General features: G+C 43.4%; 1 protein-coding gene across 4 annotated transcripts in view; it reads left to right on the forward strand.

The window, feature by feature from the left end:
- The window catches only part of EMCN (endomucin), a 40,975-nt gene extending 31,333 nt beyond the window's left edge, over positions 1-9,642 (forward strand). For 3 of the 4 annotated variants that reach the window (XM_081209380.1, XM_081209381.1, XM_081209382.1), the window contains exons 11-14: positions 1,903-1,964; positions 5,902-5,980; positions 6,542-6,618; positions 7,690-9,642. In XM_081209380.1, coding sequence (XP_081065506.1) covers positions 1,903-1,964; positions 5,902-5,980; positions 6,542-6,569 — 169 coding nt within the window. In that variant the 3' untranslated portion in view covers positions 6,570-6,618; positions 7,690-9,642. The remainder of the gene's footprint in view (positions 1-1,902; positions 1,965-5,901; positions 5,981-6,541; positions 6,619-7,689) is intronic. The other variant, XM_081209383.1, reaches the window with a different exon arrangement.
- Positions 9,643-18,630: the final 8,988 nt, after the last annotated feature.

Below are 18,630 nucleotides of genomic sequence, written 5' to 3' on the forward strand. Positions count from 1 at the left end.
CCACTCCTTGGAATGGGAGTAAGTAAGAGGGCAGGCAGAAGGGCATATTGAAGTTATTGGGACAGTGTCTCATTTGCCCTAACAGACATGCCTTTGCTGTTTATTCTGCCAGGAAGTCCTTCCTCACATTAATACAAGTTGTGTCCTCCCTAAAAGAGGGCACGTGTTGCAGTGAGACCTGGAGACTGACCACCTGTGTTGTAGGTGGGTAAGATTGGTCAGCCACAACACCCAGTCGGTAGATACCTCAATGTTGGGTTCAATCTGGCCAATGGGGTGCAGTCTAAACGGATCAAGGGACCTATATATACCCATGCACATGACCCAGAGCTTCCTCTTTTGGCTCGTGCATTTGGAATACCAGCCCACCTCACCCTACTTTTGGGGCATTTTGCGACTGACCTTGCTATGCCGTTGTGTGTCGTCTGTCGTTGGGACAGGGGCACGGTAGAAATTTCCCCCATTTGGCTGATTGGCAGTTGCCATTTGGGTTTCACCTGCCACATAGCAAATCGTCACAACTTGTAAGGTTGTGGATAGGCACTGGCTCAGGTGATAGGGATGGGATAACAGTCTTGCCATCCCTTTGTGAAGGGTATTTCATTAAAGGAATCCAGGGACTCAACTGGTTTGGTCAATCCGCAAGAGGGGGCTGTGCCCGTGCCTGAGTCCAGGGGGGCATCTGGGTGATGAACATAGTCTGTTCCTGGCTTTTCGCCTACCCAGGTGTTCACCCTTGGTTGACCTATGCTGGTGCCCTGGGTCAGCGTTGCCTGCAAGAGTGCAGGGAGCTAGTCAAGCTATGCAACCACTCACCTTCTGTAATCAATAAAGCTGTGGCCTAAATTCTGCCAAAAACCAAAACTAGGGGGAGGTCTCTGGGTCTGAACATGCAAAATCCCCTTTCTTAAATTTGAATGACTTTTGTGTTGTAAATGTATTTAGCAGAAAGAGTCCCAGGTAGCTTACTATCGCCAATACACACCTAAATTCTGTAGCAGCAGTGACTGTTCCCAGTTCTCAAATGGCCCATACCTTGTCCATCCTTGTTTATATTGTTTTTTTAGAAATCAATTCTGTGCAGGAAGAAGTTGCTTTTTTCTTTATTAAGTCCTTTATTTGCTGATTCAGGTGGACTTCCTGGAGAGGTTTGGCACATTCCTCTGCTGCTGACCCAAATACCAAGCTATACTCTCTAACTACAATAAAATTCTTGACAACTTTTTTCAGCTCACTGTTACCGCTGGAAGATCTTTTTCAAACTTTTTCAAACAGCATTTGCCAAATAGTATTATGAATTTAGTCCGTTTGGCTATTCTTTCAGACAGAGTTGGTTTTTCCAAAATTCTACTGTCCCTATCTGGTTCAGATAATGCAATTGCTGCTTACAGTAACTTAGAGAGTATTCACCTTGAAAACGCATTGATACAGAACCTGTTTCCTTCACAAGGGGTGCTTCCGGACTCTTGCTATTTGGGGGCAGTATTCAACCGTAGATTGGCAGATTAAGGTTGCACAATTAAAGTTGATTTCATGCTCTTGAGCAACAAATCTATCCCTCCCTCCCTCCCCCCCAAGAAAATTCATATTTTTTTCTGATAAGGAAAAATACACTGAAAAGTGTGAGATAACTATTATTCAATGCAACATCCAGCTCTGTCCCAGAAGGTGCAGGTGTCTTCAGTGGCCAGGAGTTTCTTTTACCAACTTCAGTTGGTAAGACAGTCCTGGCCATTCCTGTATTGGAATAACTTGACCACAGTCATCCATTTACTTATTTATTTAAATACAGTATTTATGTACTGCTTGGATCGGCTAAATTGAATCCACTTCTAGAAATGTATTTCCCCCCCCCCCCTCGTGATTTAAATGTCTCCAAACACCTTCAACATCTCCCAACAGAGCCCCATCGGATAAAGAGAATGTGAAGCTTATTTCTGTGAAGACAGCTTCTCCAGAAAATGGTAAGTCATGATTGCTCATCACTACCTATACAGTGGTACAGTACCTTGGGTTATAGATGCTTCAGGTTACAGACACTTCAGGTTACAGACTCCGCTAACCCAGAAATAGTACCTCGGGTTAGGAACTTTGCTTCAGGATGAGAACAGAAATCGTGTGGCAGCGGCAGGAGGCCCCATTAGCTAAAGTGCAGTTCCCCGTGCCCCCAGAAAACTCTGCTCCTAGTGGTAGGGGGAGAGCCAGTGTGGTGTAGTGGTTAAGAGCGGTAGACTCGTAATCTGGTGAACCGGGTTCGCGTCTCCGCTCCTCCACATGTAGCTGTTGGGTGACCTTGGGCTAGTCACACTTCTTTGAAGTCTCTCAGCCTCACTCACCTCACAGAGTGTTTGTTGTGGGGGAGGAAGGAAAAGGAGAATGTTAGCTGCTTTGAGACTCCTTCAGGTAGTGATAAAGCGGGATATCAAAACATTATTATTATTATTATTATTATTATTATTATTATTATTATTATGAAAGATGTTTCCTTTAAACTTAACCATTTTTAAAGAAACCCACCCTTTACTTCTTGCTAGTTCCCAGTACAGTGGTACCTCAGGTTAAGAACAGATTCAGGTTAAGAACGGACCTCCAGAATGAATTAAGTTCTTAACCTGAGGTACTACTGTACTGGGAACTAGCAAGAAGTAAAGGGTGGGTTTCTTTAAAAATGGTTAAGTTTAAAGGAAACATCTTTTTTTCTATTACCATTTCTATTAGACGTCATAGTTGGCCTGGGCATGAAAAGAGTGTACCCCTGTGGCACTCGGGGCAGAGACCCATGTGACACAAATTTGCATTAAATTTGCATATTCTAAATTATGTGTATAAGTGCCTCCGCTGGGTGAATAGAGTCTCACCCAATAAGTTTCTCAAAAGCTACAGAATGGGGCAAGAGTTTTGGAGCCCAACTCAAAAAACCTGAAGCTCAGCCCCTCTAACAATGCCCACAGCACATCCTCAACATGCCCAGCACACCTCTGAGGCTCCCCATTACAGGGGAAGAGCAGTCATACTTTTCTCTATTTACTTACCGTTACAATCCCTCCCCTCTACGGCTGGCCCTACCGTGAGGCAGAGTGAGTCTGCTGCCTCAGGTGGGTGGATGCTGTGGGAGGCGGCTCCATCTTGCCCTTCTCCTGAGGCGACAAAATATCTTGGGTCAGCCCTGCTCCTTCCTTCCATTACAGAACTCAAGTAGGTATACAACAGGAGCGAGCCAGCAGTAAATCATGCCACGCAATTTGGAGTTCACTCTTTATAAACAGGAGTGTTAGGCCTCATGAGCACAGCAACTCATATTCAGTAGGTCTTGCCCCCATGAAGCAGTTGCTAAGACTGAAGGTCCCTGTCTCCCCACAGCTTCCTTGCTAGGGTTTTTTTCCAAGCAATCAAAGACTGTGTCTGTGCATCGCCCATCTCTCCTCCACCCTTTTCATGGCACTCCTGGTTCTGGGAGACAAGGGGGAAGGGGAGACACCTGTGACTCTTCACCAGCCTGATTCATCTCTGCCTTTTGGCCTCTCTCCTCCCATCCTCCTGCTTCAGCTTCTGCCTCTGATTCAGGATCTCTTTCTGTCACAGACTTTCCCAGCTCACTAAGCCCTGTTGCCTCCTCAGCTTCCAACACCTGCTCCGAGTCTTCTCACCTCGAGAGCCAGTGTGGTGTAGTGGTTAAGAGTGGTAGTCTCGTAATCTGGGGAACCGGGTTCGCGTCTCCACTCCTCCACATGCAGCTGCTGGGTGACCTTGGGCTAGTCACACTTCTCTGAAGTCTCTCAGCCCCACTCACCTCACAGAGTGTTTGTTGTGGGGGAGGAAGGGAAAGGAGAATGTTAGCCGCTTTGAGACTCCTGAAGGGGAGTGAAAGGCGGGATATCAAATCCAAACTCTTCTTCTTCTTCTTCTTCTCTTTGTTGTCCCACCAGCACTCCCCAGGCTCTGAGCCTTCATCCCTTGGGGGTTCCCCAGCTGGTTCCTCCTACCATTCCTCTGTGTCCAACCAGTACAAGACAGTATACCTGTGGTTCTCAGGGACTCACTCATCCCTGCACTGACCAGACCCACACCTAAGCTCCAGCAAGATGGTTCCTTCAGACCAGACCCTAGGATTGATTATCCCACTGAAAAATCCCTAATAAAGCCTTCCCAAAATTCTAGGACTCAGTAGAACGCAGTTCAAAAAACACTACTATAGAGTTATCAAAGTATTCCTCTTAGCCTTGGTGATGTCTAACTTGCAGCAACAGAAGAATCACACTGACAGATTCTTTATTTTTTTAGGAAATTGGGAATGAGCTTCTAATGCCTCTGGGAGCTTCTGAATCTTCCACCTTGGCTCTGAGTCCTCTTTTTGCAGAGCAAAAGCTTGATAAACTCGTTACTGAACAATGTTGTGTGCATACTATATTTGGAAGAGAACTGAGTCATAACCACTCGAGAAACATTATTTTTCCCTGCTTCCCTCTCACACTCCAGCTAATTTGATTCATATTTAATACACTTTGCAGCTGAATTTTCAGAAGTTTAATACCTTTTCAGCTCACACACATTTCCATAAGTATAAAATCCACTTTTGGCTTTTAGGTCCTATAGAATGTTCAGGGGAGGGGGTTTTTTCCAGGAAAAGGGCTTGAAAGTAAAGGGTCTTCCCCCTCTAAATCCTCCTTGGATGTTCCTTTTTCATATGTGTAATCACATTCACCTTTATCTGTGTCTTCTAAAGGAGCAAGGCTAATTTTTTGAGATCTTTACACAACCCGGGTCAAAGCAGTTCAATAACAGCAGGAAATGCACAGAAAGATGGGCAACTGCCCAAAAGGTACCGCTTAGTTCTGTGTTGAAGTGTAGATTTAACACATAACCATGGTTTAAGAAAACTTAACCATGGTTATGGGTTATCTCTGCTCTGGTTCACACAGTTGCTGCTTGACTTGGGATGCGAATGAAATTCGATTCAGTTCTCATGCAAAGGTGGTCTTTACATCCACATTTTCCAAAGCAAAGCATGAACCAGAACACAACCATGCTTTGAAATTCGCACTTCTCTGAATTTGGCAGTGCTATTCTCCCACCAAGTAATATACATGTGTAAATAAGCACAACAACATGCATGTATTTGTGAAAATAGAACACACAAATGTTAGGAGAAATTGCTTTGCAAAATATATTAGGCAAAGTTGCATATTAGGAGAAATTAGCATAAAAATTATGGTGAATTTTCGTGATGACTTAAAAAAAAATCACTAACTGACATGGTAATGTGGCGAACTGAACTTCAGATTAGAGGTATTAGAAATGAAGAGAAAAATTACAGATTCGCCCATCCCTATTTTTGGCAAAGATAACATAGGCTATTGACCCCATCAGTCATCTTTGAGTGGTGGCACATCTAGTACCTGTTTTATATTCAAGACAGTGAATTAACTGTGCACTGTCCCCTGAACCAAAGCACAACCCATCCTCTCTCTTTTTTCCTTGATCTGGGGGATGGTGAGAACTCTTGCAGGTCTGCATTAAGAGCCCTGCCAGAAAGCTCCATAAAAGCTTGTTAATACACCAGTGATGTTACCAATATCTGTGCAGGGCCTGAATTCCTTAACTGTGATTCAAGAGACAGCGCAATGCCTTTGTAAGCATAATAAGCACCCCACTGGATCAGACCAAAGGCCTATCTAGGCCAGCTTTCTGTTTTCACTATGGCCAACCAGATGGGTCTACAAGCAAGATGTTAGCACAATAACACTTTCCTGCTCATGATCTGTAGCCTCTGGCATTCTGTATGCTGATGGTGCTAAGCAGATTTGGTTTTCACCTAATATAGTTTAGTAAGATTTCGTACTATGCTTTACATCTCCAATATATATCTACTCCCCATTAACATTTATTTTCCTTCTGGGCCAGGAATGTCCAGTTTCTTGAATCTTTCCTCATATGACTTGCCTTTAGGCATGTCATTACCTTTGGAGCCCTTCAAACCAATGTGAGTACTCCCATTGGTTACAAGATTTCAGGCAAGGTCCATGCATTTGACTGTGTGCTTAGAAATTTGGTCTAAATTGATGCCATGAAGGTTGAGCTTAAGTTACTTCCAGAAGACACTTACTGTGGTGGTAGAATGTGTGTGTGTGTGTGTGTGTGTGTGTGTGTGTGTGGAGCTACATCAGGGGAAGCCAATGTGGTGAGACCTCCAGATGCACTGGACTACAACTCCCATCAGCCCCAGCTAGCATCACAAACTATAAATGATGATAGGAGTTGTAGTCCAAAACATATCTCTGAGCTGCCTATACTTGGGAAAAGATTAACCTTCGCCCCCCCCCCCCTTTTTGGAACTACAAATGAGTAGCTGAACTCATTTCTAATTATGCATCTATATGCAATGCAGACATACTAGATTAATATGTGGGCCACATTTCTCTGGATAGCTCTCATTTCTGTGGCTCTCCTCCACTGACTGCAATGGCCCATGGCTAATAAAGCAAACTCTGGTGTGATTACGCCTTTGTGCCCAATTAATTGACATGCACTTCCTATTTCTTAGGCGATCAGGGTTCTCAAGGGAAGAATAGAACTCGGCAGCAGAATGATTCGTCTTCTTCACACCTTGGCAACAAACGGGTATGTTCAGGAGCTTCCATTTGCTAAACATGGCCTTGATATTTCTTTTTTTTTTTTTAGTGCTAATCAAATGTTTTTCATTGGGAAAGGCAGAGATCCCTTTTCTTAGATAAACCTTCAAAGGGTTTGGAGCAAATTCTGCTATGGGTTCCTGAACTACAATGGCAACGTGGATATGGTGCCGTTTGGAGCTTTGGCGCATTGGGGTTTACAAGCCCTGGAGAGAGAAAATGGAAGGTTGTTTATGGAAGTTTTAGGTAGAAGCTGGGCAGAATTGAACTTGGGCCTCATAAGACACTGCATAAAGGTAACATGGCACCTCCCAGCTGTATCATGAAGCAGAATACTTAGCTGAGACCATCAAACAATGAGTTTCTTCACTCCCACTGGCAATGGCATGGGTGTGAATCACAGGTGGAGGAATTCAAAGTGTGATAACCCACCCAACCTATGCAATGAATTTTTTGCAGTACAACCACCAGGAGGTAGAAAACTTGCCACCAGAATACAGTTTATCATGGTGTAGGTCAGGGATCTCCAACCAATCAACCACGATCGACAGGTCGATCCCTGGATGATCACGGTCGATCTTGGTCGATCACGGGATCTCTATCAATTGGTGGAAGAGAAAAACAATGGATTGAAAGCCCCGCCCCCTGCACTTTGTTCCTCCATTGCATCAAATGGGCAGTCTTCAATCATCTGTTCAATCATCCAGTATTTTTATACTGGGAGTAGATCGCAGTCTCTTGGGAGTTGGATGTGCCTAGTGTAGGTAATGTCTCAACTGGTTCTTAGGTTGTGGTTAGGAAGGACTTGGCTTCTACATTCACTTGTCCTAGAGATGTTAAGATAAGATAGAGTGGTGGGAATTTACATCTTTCCAAAGTACTGCCCATATCTGCAAGTGAACCAACTCCATCTAAGAATTTGAGCTTTAGAACTGCAGCTTGATACAACAGGGCTCATTTTGTTTTAGCACCCTAAAAGCAGCCTAGCTGACCTTCCTTTTATGGACCCAGAATAATTTTTCTGGAATAAATAACCCTGTGTAACATTGCCATGTTTCAGGTGTGAAGACATCCTGTTTCATGAATTCCTCCTGGAAGGAGTCACTCACCAAAGCGGACATTCCAATGGAGCAAGGTGGATTCATGGCGTCTCCACATCTACAGACAGAATGTGCACACTTACTTCATAATAGTTTTATCTACAAATTGCCACTTTCCCCTCTTATATGCCTGCTGTTTTTATATTTTTTTATAGTGGCTCTGTTAACTGGTGTATAGTAAATATTTATTGATTTCCCCGTATGTAAGAGCACTGAAATGTTCACATTTTATAATACTAATGTCAAATCAATATTTAACTGTTGGTGAGAAATTCTGTATATATAAAAAATGTTCTGCCTGTAAAGGGGGGGGAGTTAATACATTTTCTTGTACTTCCAGTTTTTCAAAAATAGACATACCACATGGACCACATGGAGGGTTTTGTGTAGGCAGAACTGCACACTGGTGTCCTAACTTTCCATCCATAAAAGGAAGGAGTTTGTGAAATGGAGCTTTCCAACCACTCCCTTCCCTTTGCAGTTCCCCGTGCCCCCAGAAAACTCTGCTCCTAGTGGTTGGGGGAGAGCCAGTGTGGTGTAGTGGTTAAGAGCGGTAGACTCGTAATCTGGTGAACCGGGTTCGCGTCTCCGCTCCTCCACATGTAGCTGTTGGGTGACCTTGGGCTAGTCACACTTCTTTGAAGTCTCTCAGCCTCACTCACCTCACAGAGTGTTTGTTGTGGGGGAGGAAGGAAAAGGAGAATGTTAGCCGCTTTGAGACTCCTTCAGGTAGTGATAAAGCGGGGTATCAAATCCAAATTATTATTATTATTATTATTATTATTATTATTATTATTATTCAGAAAGCTGTGTGATCTGGGGCAGAGTACCACATATGGAGTGTGTGTTTGCAGGGGAGAATTCCCCCCTGCTTTACTTGAACTGTTCTTCAAGCACATATCTAATTCTTCAGATAATGACCTGCTTCACATATCACATACGGTAAACCAGAGTTTAAAAATAAGCCATGGTTTATTCTGCCTTATCATGTCACCCATACCTGTACTGATGGTTAGTTTCCCCTCAAACAAACCATGAGTGGTAACCAAGGTTCATTCATGGCTTACCACTCATAGCTTGTTTGGAGGAAACAAAGTATGAGCTCAGGTTTTGATAACACGACAAGCCAGACTCTGGCTTGGTTTATCTGTGGCATTGCAGCAGCAGGAGTGGGGAAGAACTTCCACAGGGAAAGAGCATGCTGCATCATCACATGAAACCATTGTTTACAGTATTTTAAACTATGGCACAATGCAGGATTGGAGATCCTGCGGCCATCAGTATGTTGCTGGACCACAACTCCCATCATCCTTCATTGTTGGCCATGGTGGCTGCAGTGGCTGAGGTTGATGGCAGTTGGAGCCTAACAACAACTTGAGGGTTACAGTCCAAGTTTTACATGATTTGTCAGCTGTGCCAATATCACAAATGGTTTCAGTTCCTTCAATAAAGCTTTCCAAAGCTCGAGCTCATTAAAACTTATCTGCTCCCAGTGGCTGATGAGAGATTGACATTCCTTGCTATTTGATTGAATGAAAATGCCACAGGCCAGTCTTTGGATCTCAGCAAATGCTGTGCTTCATTTTCCAAGGGCAAAGGTGGAAAAATGACATTTTGAACTAATAGACCAAGGCACGCTGGATTCTAAAGCTGTCACCTGCTGTGTCTGCTCCACCCAGAGGAGGTGCACAGTTCCTGGTGTTACCACATTTGTTATTCTTTAAAATTATAAAGGTTCTGTAAGCTTGGGGGTAATACATTATTTTTATTTACGTACTTATATATGGCAGGAACAAAAAAAAGATGTACAGAGATCCATGTGAGCAAGTGAATGAAATAAATCAAATGTGCAAATTGTGCATCAAAGCCATGAGATGGGATATAAATGCATTAAAAATAGAATATTGGAGAAATTGAGGAGGTGCTGAGTATGCTCCTAAGCTTGAAGTCCACTAGGGGCTTTCCTAAATTAAGAGCATTTAGCTGTTTATACCATATTTCCCCCATATGAATTAGACCAGAGTAGTTCACACCCAGGGACGCAGGTGGCACTGTGGGTTAAACCACAGAGCCTAGGACTTGCCGATCAGAAGGCTGGCAGTTCGAATCCCCACAACAGGGTGAGCTCCCGTTGCTCAGTCCCTGCTCCTGCCAACCTATCAGTTCGAAAGCACATCAAAGTGCAGGTAGATAAATAGGTACCGCTCCGGCGGGAAGGTAAACGGCGTTTCCATGTGCTGCTCTGGTTCGCCAGAAGCGGCTTAGTCATGCTGGCCACATGACCCGGCAGCTGTACGCCGGCTCCCTCGGCCAATAAAGCGAGATGAGCGCCACAACCCCAGAGTCAGCCATGACTGGACCTAACAGTCAGGGGTCCTTTTACCTTTTAGTTCACACCCATACATATTTGAATTTGTTCATGAGGAGCAAATTTGGTTGCTGATTTTGTTGATTCTGTTATGCCAATTAAATATGGACCGGGCATATGTAGTAGTGGGCATGGAAAGGGGAGCAGAAGGACAAGAGGTGACTAGCATTAGATGAAGGTTGAATTCTTCATGTGTCCATCTACTTAAATAAAAGATGGGGCACTTTGGATGACTGGTGTGTGTGGAAAGTTTCTTCTGCATCTCCCCCCTTATCAATTCATGAGGGGGGGATTGCATTTGAACATTAGTACATAGGTTTTGTTGTGCTTATTTTACATTTGAGGTGGCTGAGGTTTTCGTCAGTACCCTGAGAAACAGGAGGGGAAACAAAGGCTTATTTGCAGAGGATTTTTTTTTGGGGGGGGTGTTTAGATTGTTGAGAACTGCCCTGAGACCTGCGGGTATAAGGTGGTATACAAATTTAAATAATAACAGCAGCAATTTATGAGGGCAGCTTTCAGCACAGCACCACCCCTGAAAATCCTGGTAATCTTCTTCAGCCATCCCACTTGTGGAATTTTAGACCTGGATCTAACTTCTGCAATGCAGGTAAATATTTGATAATGAGAGCTGTATGGGAGGCAGAACTGGTTAAGACTTCAACTCCCTTGTCATTATGGAAAAGGTTAAGCCTCCTGGTTTTATAATCGCCCAAACCTGCCTCAGTGCTTTCGAAATTGAGAAGTGAGGATGATTTATTGTGCTGGAAATTCCTTATCCTCTGTTGCTTTTCAGCTTAGTTGTCACTGAGCTTCTTACAAATCTCACATAAAGGGCACGGATGTGGCAATTTGCAAATGCTTGAAGGTAATCCCTATAGTTTTATCTACACTTTCAGCTAACTTTGTTGTCTACTGCAAGCATTATGCAAACAAGGATACAAAATCGCAAAGATTTCTCACTCAGAACTGAACAGATTATCTCAACAGAAGCCAAACCTTATTTAAGGGATTATACTTGAAGAAGGATAAATAAATATTAGATGTTTTTAAATAGAGCTGCTCCAGAAAGCCAGCAACCATTGTGTTCAGGTAGGATATTGGGAGTTTTCTGTTGTATCTAAATATTGCTACAAAAATTCTGGTATACTTAATCTAATCCACAATACTTTCCTTGTAAGCATCTCAAAGTTTTTCAATACGTTCATGTTGTAGCAATACCATTCTCTGCTATTATGGTATATTTTTTTACTCTGTACTGGAATCCTTTCAAACCAGCCTATCCTCTCCCATTATACCGAACCCTGCTATGTTATTTTTACCTTAACATTGCACATGCAGTTATAAAGACATCACATCACAAATCCAGGAAGGTACTATAAAAAATAATATTATTGGGTTATGCTAATTCAGTACACTAGGCAAAAGCAGGACTTTAAAGGATCAGAGGGAGATTTTGGCCCCTTTTGCACTACACATTTAAAGCATCATCATACTGCATTAAACAGGCATGGCTTCCCCCAAAGAATTATGGGAACTGTAGTTTGTTAAGGGAACTGAACATTGATAAGAGACTCCTCTTCCTTCAAAGGAATTTCTGCCAGTTGGAGAATTTGCACAAATATCCCATTCTCACTTTTTCTACCCAGGCTCCGGCCCAATCACCTTTTAAATCCGGCCCACGAACGGTCCAGGAATCAGCGTGTTTTTACATGAGTAGAATGTGTTCTTTTATTTAAAATGCATCTCTGGCTTATTTGTGGGGCATAGGAATTCATTCTTTTTCTTCTTCTTCTTCAGAATATAGTCTGGCCCCCCACAAGGTCTGAGGGACAGAGGACTGGCCCCCTGCTGAAAAAGTTTGCTGACACCTGTCCTAGAGTAACTCTGGAAGGAAAAAGTAAAGGCTTTACCTTTCCAGTTCTGCATACATGTCCTTTGGTTCACAAGGGTGAACCACCCTATATGAATATGCCCTCCACAGCAGCCTTCACTACACCAGACATCCTATAAGTTTTGCAAATCCTTAGCTGTTGAACCAAGATACATACATCTAAATTAAGTCAATAAAATCGCCATTATTGCTGTTGGGGTGGGAAAACGGAAATGGGAAATTATGAAGTCTTATTAAATGTTTGCTCAGGCAAACTCACTTTGCTGCACATTTGCATACCATTTTCATCCCAAGGTGCCAGGCATTTCGCAGATATGCAAAACCTGCATGCTAAATGTTTGTGTCATGCCAGATATATAAAAAAGACAGGGCAGTATTTTTTAAAGAGCAACCATGACAGCGAAATTCATTGCTTTCTGTGCAATTGCTTGCCAACTTCCTGCACATACTTTTTCCCTAGCCGTAAAAGCAGCAGCCGTTGCAGTCTTTTGATGCAGGACCCAAAATGGATTACAGAATGTGTATTGTTCATGCTCCTTCCTTCATTCTCTTTCTCAACTGGCCTAAGCATAGCCACCAATCTCATTAGTACCTCCTCCTCAACCCTGCCATATAACAATACTAAAAGCTTATTGACAGTCTCATTAACAGATGGGTTAAGGAGTGTGTGTGTGTGTGTGTGTGTGTTCATTTCATTGTGAAGTGAAATGGCTTGTAATGGCCTTGAACGTATTTTCTGGTGTGTCATTTTCCTCTCTTGCCTTCTGCATTGATAACATTCAGAAAGACACAGGGCAATCTGCTGTTTCCAAGTGAATACTGGTGACAGCCTTATGTTCATGTCAGTTAATCTTCCAATGAATGAGAACCTGCAATCTCAGCAGGGCATTGGCTTTCTTTGAAAAATGAGTTATTGGCGGGCCAACCTGAAGATGCTCTCGCTAAACACTAGATGGTGCAGTGTGCAGGCTCTGACCTTTAGTTTGCAGGAATTGCTGGTAACTGCCACAGCTGGTAAGGTACAACTGGAACTGAGCATTTTGCCATTATTTCTATCTAAGCATATTCTAGCCTTGTGGCAAAGGAGATTTCTAATTTGTCATTCATCATATTTATGCCTTTGAGGTAATTCGATGAATGGCAATATTGGTGAAGAACCTGCCTTATAATGAGTCAGATGAACAGTGCCTTCTAGTTTGGTAATGCGTACAACAAGCAACAAATTTGCAGGGTTACAGGCAGTGGGGGAGACCTTTGTTTCAGCAGCACCTTGCTGCTAGCAAAGTGCTTTGAAGCTGCAAGTTTGGGCATTCAAAGCACCAAATGGTGCCATCATTGTGAGATCAGGTGATTGACATTCTATCAAGGCTAATCCTGATAAGGATCTGGCCCACGGAGTCAAAGGGTTTTCCCACTCCTGCAACAGATGCTTGAGAACCAACATAAGTACCGTATTTTTCACTCCATAAGGCGCGCCTAGTTTTTAGAGGGGGAAATCAAGAAAAAAAATCGTCTTTCCCTCCCAGCCCCAAAGAGCAGCGAACAGGCTGCGCGCAGCCTGTCCGCTTCTCCCAGAGCTCCTCTTTAGCCATGCGCAACCTCTCCCTGCCGGAGGGGTTGCACGCGGCTATGGCACAAGCCAAGACAGCAAGTGGGATGGATCCCGCTCGCTGTTTTGGCTTCCTTTTTAGCTGCGTGCAACCTCTCCAGCCGGGAGAGGCTGCACAGGGCTAAAGAAGCCATAGCTGCGTGCAGCCTCTCCCTTCCGGAGGGGCTGCGCACAGCTATCCCTGAAGCCTTCGAGCGCAGCGAGGGGTTCCCGCTGTGCTCCTCAGGCTTCGGGTTCCTTTTGCTGAAGCCAGGAGAGCAAGACTCTCCTGGCTTCAGTGAAAGGAACCTGAAGCCTCTGGAACACAGCGGGAACTCACGCTGCGCTCCAAAGGCTTCAGGCGGCTATCCCTGAAGCCTGGAGAGTGAGAGGGGTCGGTGCGCACCGATGCCTCTCGCTCTCCAGGCTTCAGCAAAAGCAACGCGAAGCCTCCAGAGTGCTCCCTCTGTGCTTCAGAGGCTTCACGTTGCTATTGCTGAAGCCAAGGAGCCTGCATTTGCTCCATAGGATGCACACACATTTCCTCTTAATTTTTGGAGGGGGAAAAGTGCATCCTATAGAGCGAAAAATACGGTAAATAAATTTTCATTTTGTGTGCATAATATCTGCATGAAATCCCAGGATCATAGAGTTGGAAAGGCTCCAAAAGGTCAAGTAGTTCAATCCTCTACTGATGCAGGATATCCCTTACTACAACAGTGACCATCCAGCCTCTGCTTCAAAACCTCGAGAGAAATATGTACAATACTCAAGCTGAATAGGGAGATGCAGACTGACAACAACAAGGTAGACAACACCGAATTCCCTAAAAGCAATAGCATTTAGCCCTCCTAAGAATCTATTTGACTGCTAGGCACACTAAACCAGGCTTCCTCAACCTTGGCCCTCCAGATGTTTTGAGACTACAGTTCCCATCATACCTGACCACTGGTCCTGCTAGCTAGGAGTCATGGGAGTTGTAGGCCAAAAACATATGGAGGGTCAAGATTGAGGAAGCCTGCACTAAAGGGTAACTTCCTCCTCCTTCCTCCTTCCCTAGCTGAAATCAAATTTCATATTTCATATTTTGTAAAATATTTCTGTCCTGCCTTATGTCAACCGATATCCGTGTAGGGTACCTATTCCACAAAATAGTTAATTCAATGAAACTGAGCCACATGAAATTACGATCGACAATAATATCAGCTACCAGGAAGATCAGAAATCAGCTACCAAGCAGAAGGGATTTGCTTAGCTATTCCCTTTGGCACCCATCCAAAAAAGCAGTAGGGCATCTTATATCTAATAGCCGCCAGCCATCAAATACTATTAATCAAGCGATCAACCTTGACACAAGAGGTCTGCCATAAAGCCACAGCTCTATATGCATGCATCCTTGGAAGTATGCACCACAGGACTAATGGCGATGACTTGCACATGAATATGCATGGGATCATGGTTGCATACAGACTGAATGTGTAGTAAGCTGATTGAGAGCATACTTTTTTCCTATCAAAAGTTACATGTAGTGCAAATAAGGTCTTTCTCCATTAATCATCCTTTACTCAGTTCAGCTTACTTGATTCATTCAGGGGGTTTTTTAATATGCCGTTCCAGAAAGTATTTCCTGATCTTAAGAAGTACCCTATTGCTAAGATCGCTTCAGAGAAAGGTCTTTGCAATAATAAGGCATCTGCTTCAGGGATATGTTCCGCTATCTCGGTGACATCTGTTGCAAACCGATAATCCTGTTTTATAGCTCACACTGGCTTCTCCACATTAGTTGATTCTCCCCCTTTGGTTTTGAATTTTATTTTATTTCTACAGTCAGGAAAAATAAAAATGTTCAAGCCTCCATTGAACTTAAGCTCCATGCTTAACGCATGGAGGCCTGGCCTCCAGCATTCGTTCGTCAACCTCAGATAGAACATTTATAGGGCAATCCTATCACCGTTGACTCAGAAATGAGTGCCGTTGAATTAAATGGGGCTGAATCACAGAAAAGCTGCTGTCTTATTCTCCAACAGACCTGTCCTGTCTTTGTAAATAAGCTGTAACCATTGTGTGATAATAAGCAAATGATATAAAGCTGGTCTTTGTCTCACTTGCATGCTACCTGGAAATATGAACTAGCTGAAAGAGGCAACCCCCTGCCATTATGCAGGGGGGGGGGCATCTCTATAACGTATTTAAAGTAATTGCTAATCCTGCCCCCAAATATTACTCATTTCCAGTATGTCAATAATTTCACTTAGGGCAAGCCCTTCCAAGGCATCTCATGTACATTGTTAAAAACACAGGGTGGTAAACAACACCACACCTGCTCAGAGTAGACCCATTGAAGTTAATAGGTATTGCCAACTTAGGTTCATTCTGTTATGTATTAAGATTAGTGGCAGTTCTCCCTCAGGGCCACCAGTATGTAAATGAAGGATTGAAAACTGTTGCTCCTGATTGGTTAGCTAGTTGTGAGTTGTTAGTATTTCAACTTACTTAGTATTATATAAAGCAGCCAGCTAGGTTGCAGTCAGTCTGATTCCAGGAGCAGTTGTAACTGCTGCAATAAAGAGCTGTGAATCCAACAGAGCTGTGTCCTTCGTCCATCTTTCCCACTATTCAACACATTCACTTCAATGGGTCTAATTCGAGTAGGATATAGTTGAATACAACCCATTACAATTTAAACAGTATCTTCACCATTTTTTACAAGAGGATAGAACCTGGATGAGTAGTTGGGGTCGGGTGCTCAAGCTTGAAAAGCTTCCATTCGCTTTCAACCTTTGTTGAAACTGGTTGCTGTCTGTGAGCTCTCTGGGCTCTGCACATGAGTGCTACAGCTTTTAGTTTATTAGCGATCTCCGGCTGATTTTTTTTTATATATAAATTTTTTATTGGTTTTTCACAATTTTTATATACACAAACATAACACAATACAAAACAAACAAACACATAAACAAACACGTATAATTTCAGATCCTTTTTTCATGAACCCTACTTCCCCGACTTCCCCATACCTCCCCTTTCTGCATCCCCATTCTCAAATTTGTTTCCACAAATCCTACCCCTTGGTTTTATCGAATTTCCCCTTATTCTATTCTTTTACTTAACCTTTTACAGCTGTAGTCTCCTTTTGTCTAAAACTTCAACATTTTAACATTCATTAATTTTACAATGTTTCTTAAGATAAATTCTGAATTTCTTCCAATCTTCATCGGCCGATCTCCGGCTGATCTTGGGGTATCTCCCCTTTTCCATCAGGGACAATGCCTTCTCAAAGTGTCCATCTAAAGCGCTTAAATTGGTCTTCAATAAGTTATTCTGGAGTTTTAATGTCATACTTTTATTCATGTCCATCATTAGAAATTATACACCATTGTGCTGCAGTGAAAGAAAGAGCGCTTAAAGGAAATTATAGATCTGACTTCTCATGTGAAAATGGAAGGAGCTTGTCTGCTGCTGCAAAAAAAAAAAATGCGTTCATTCTCAAGAAGACGTGTGTCTCCCCTTCATTTCTCTAAAGGCATGATTTGTCTAGACTTCCTCCACAACAAATCAAGCTGAAACAACCAGATGAGGGATTTAGAGATATCTTTCAGAGCAAGAGCTGGATAAGATTCTGCATGCCCCATGGGGCTCTGGGATCTTTCTCTAACCCGGAGGGTGGCTGGTTGTGCTGCAACACAGGGCCCTTCCCAGGAGCTAACTGGATTAGCCAGATGACTTTGGCAGGGGTGCAGGGACTGGGAGTGGACCTGAGAGAGAACCTTCTCGCTCTGGTCTACTACTAGAGCATAAACTGAATGCTCCTATGGGACTGACTTCGGTCAGTATTGATGGGATAGCTCAGTTGGTAGAGCATGAGACTCTTGATCTTAGGACTGTAGGTTCAAGCCCCACATGGGGCAAAATAAAATTATTATTAGTAGTACCCCGCCCATCCGGCTCGGTTTCCCCAGCCACTCTGGGCGGCTTCCAACAAAGATTAAAAATACATCAAAATGTCACACATTAAAAACTTCCCTGAACAGGGCTGTCTTCTAAATGTCAGGTAGTTGTTTATCTCTTTGATATCTGATGGGACGGTGTTCCACAGGGCAGGCGCCACTACAGAGAAGGCCCTCTGCCTGGTTCCCTGTAGCTTTGCTTCTCACAGCGAGGGAACTGCCAGAAGGCCCTCGGCACTGGACCTCAGTGTCCGGGCAGAGTGATGGGGGTGGAGACGCTCCTTCAGGTATACTGGACCGAGGCCATTTAAGGCTTTAAAGGTCAACACCATCACTTTGAATTGTGTTCAGAAGATTCCTACACTGCAGGAAGTTGGACTAGATGACCCTCGTGGTTCCTTCCAGCTATACAATTCTATGATTCTGTAATACTGATACTACATGCCAGCATAGAACTCTCAGAAGGGAAAACGGAAGGCCCCCACATACACACACACACACACACACACACACAAAATGCTGACCAACAAACCTCAAAATTACCAAGCTGATTTCAAATCAAGCCAAAGAGCTTCACCCGTCACTGATGTTTCCCAAAAATGTTCACATATTCTAAGTGGGATGTGCTCAGAAAAGGAAGGGGTTGCTGGTATGCCCTAATATTTTTCTCCAAGGGTCTTTAATTATGTTCAGATGAGACTCCAGACCCATTCGGTTTTCAGCAGCAGCTTCAGGAATAGGATCATTAATAGGCTGTTGGTATTCAGAGCCAACATTAAATCTAGCCAAGTGGTAGCCATTATGCAAATGCATTCCGCCTTTGCTTATCCTGGTCTGATGTGCAAATTGGCTGTTTCTCTGCACTTTTGAAGCTGCATTAATTATTCTAGAATATATACAAACAGCATATCTGATGGATTGCACCAAAGAGTTATAGGCAGCATTAAGGATCTGAACATTGTGAAAGATTTAAATTCACCTGTGCTCCTCAGAATGTGCAGAATGCAAGGGAAGAAGTGGGTGTGGGAGAAAAGGAAAATTCCCTTAACTGGAGACTCAGAATAATGATCTGCAGCAGTTGTCTAGAACTGTGAAAATACAAATCTC

Source organism: Podarcis bocagei, assembly GCF_964188305.1.
Source record: "Podarcis bocagei genome assembly, chromosome: 9".
NCBI lineage: Eukaryota > Metazoa > Chordata > Lepidosauria > Squamata > Lacertidae > Podarcis > Podarcis bocagei.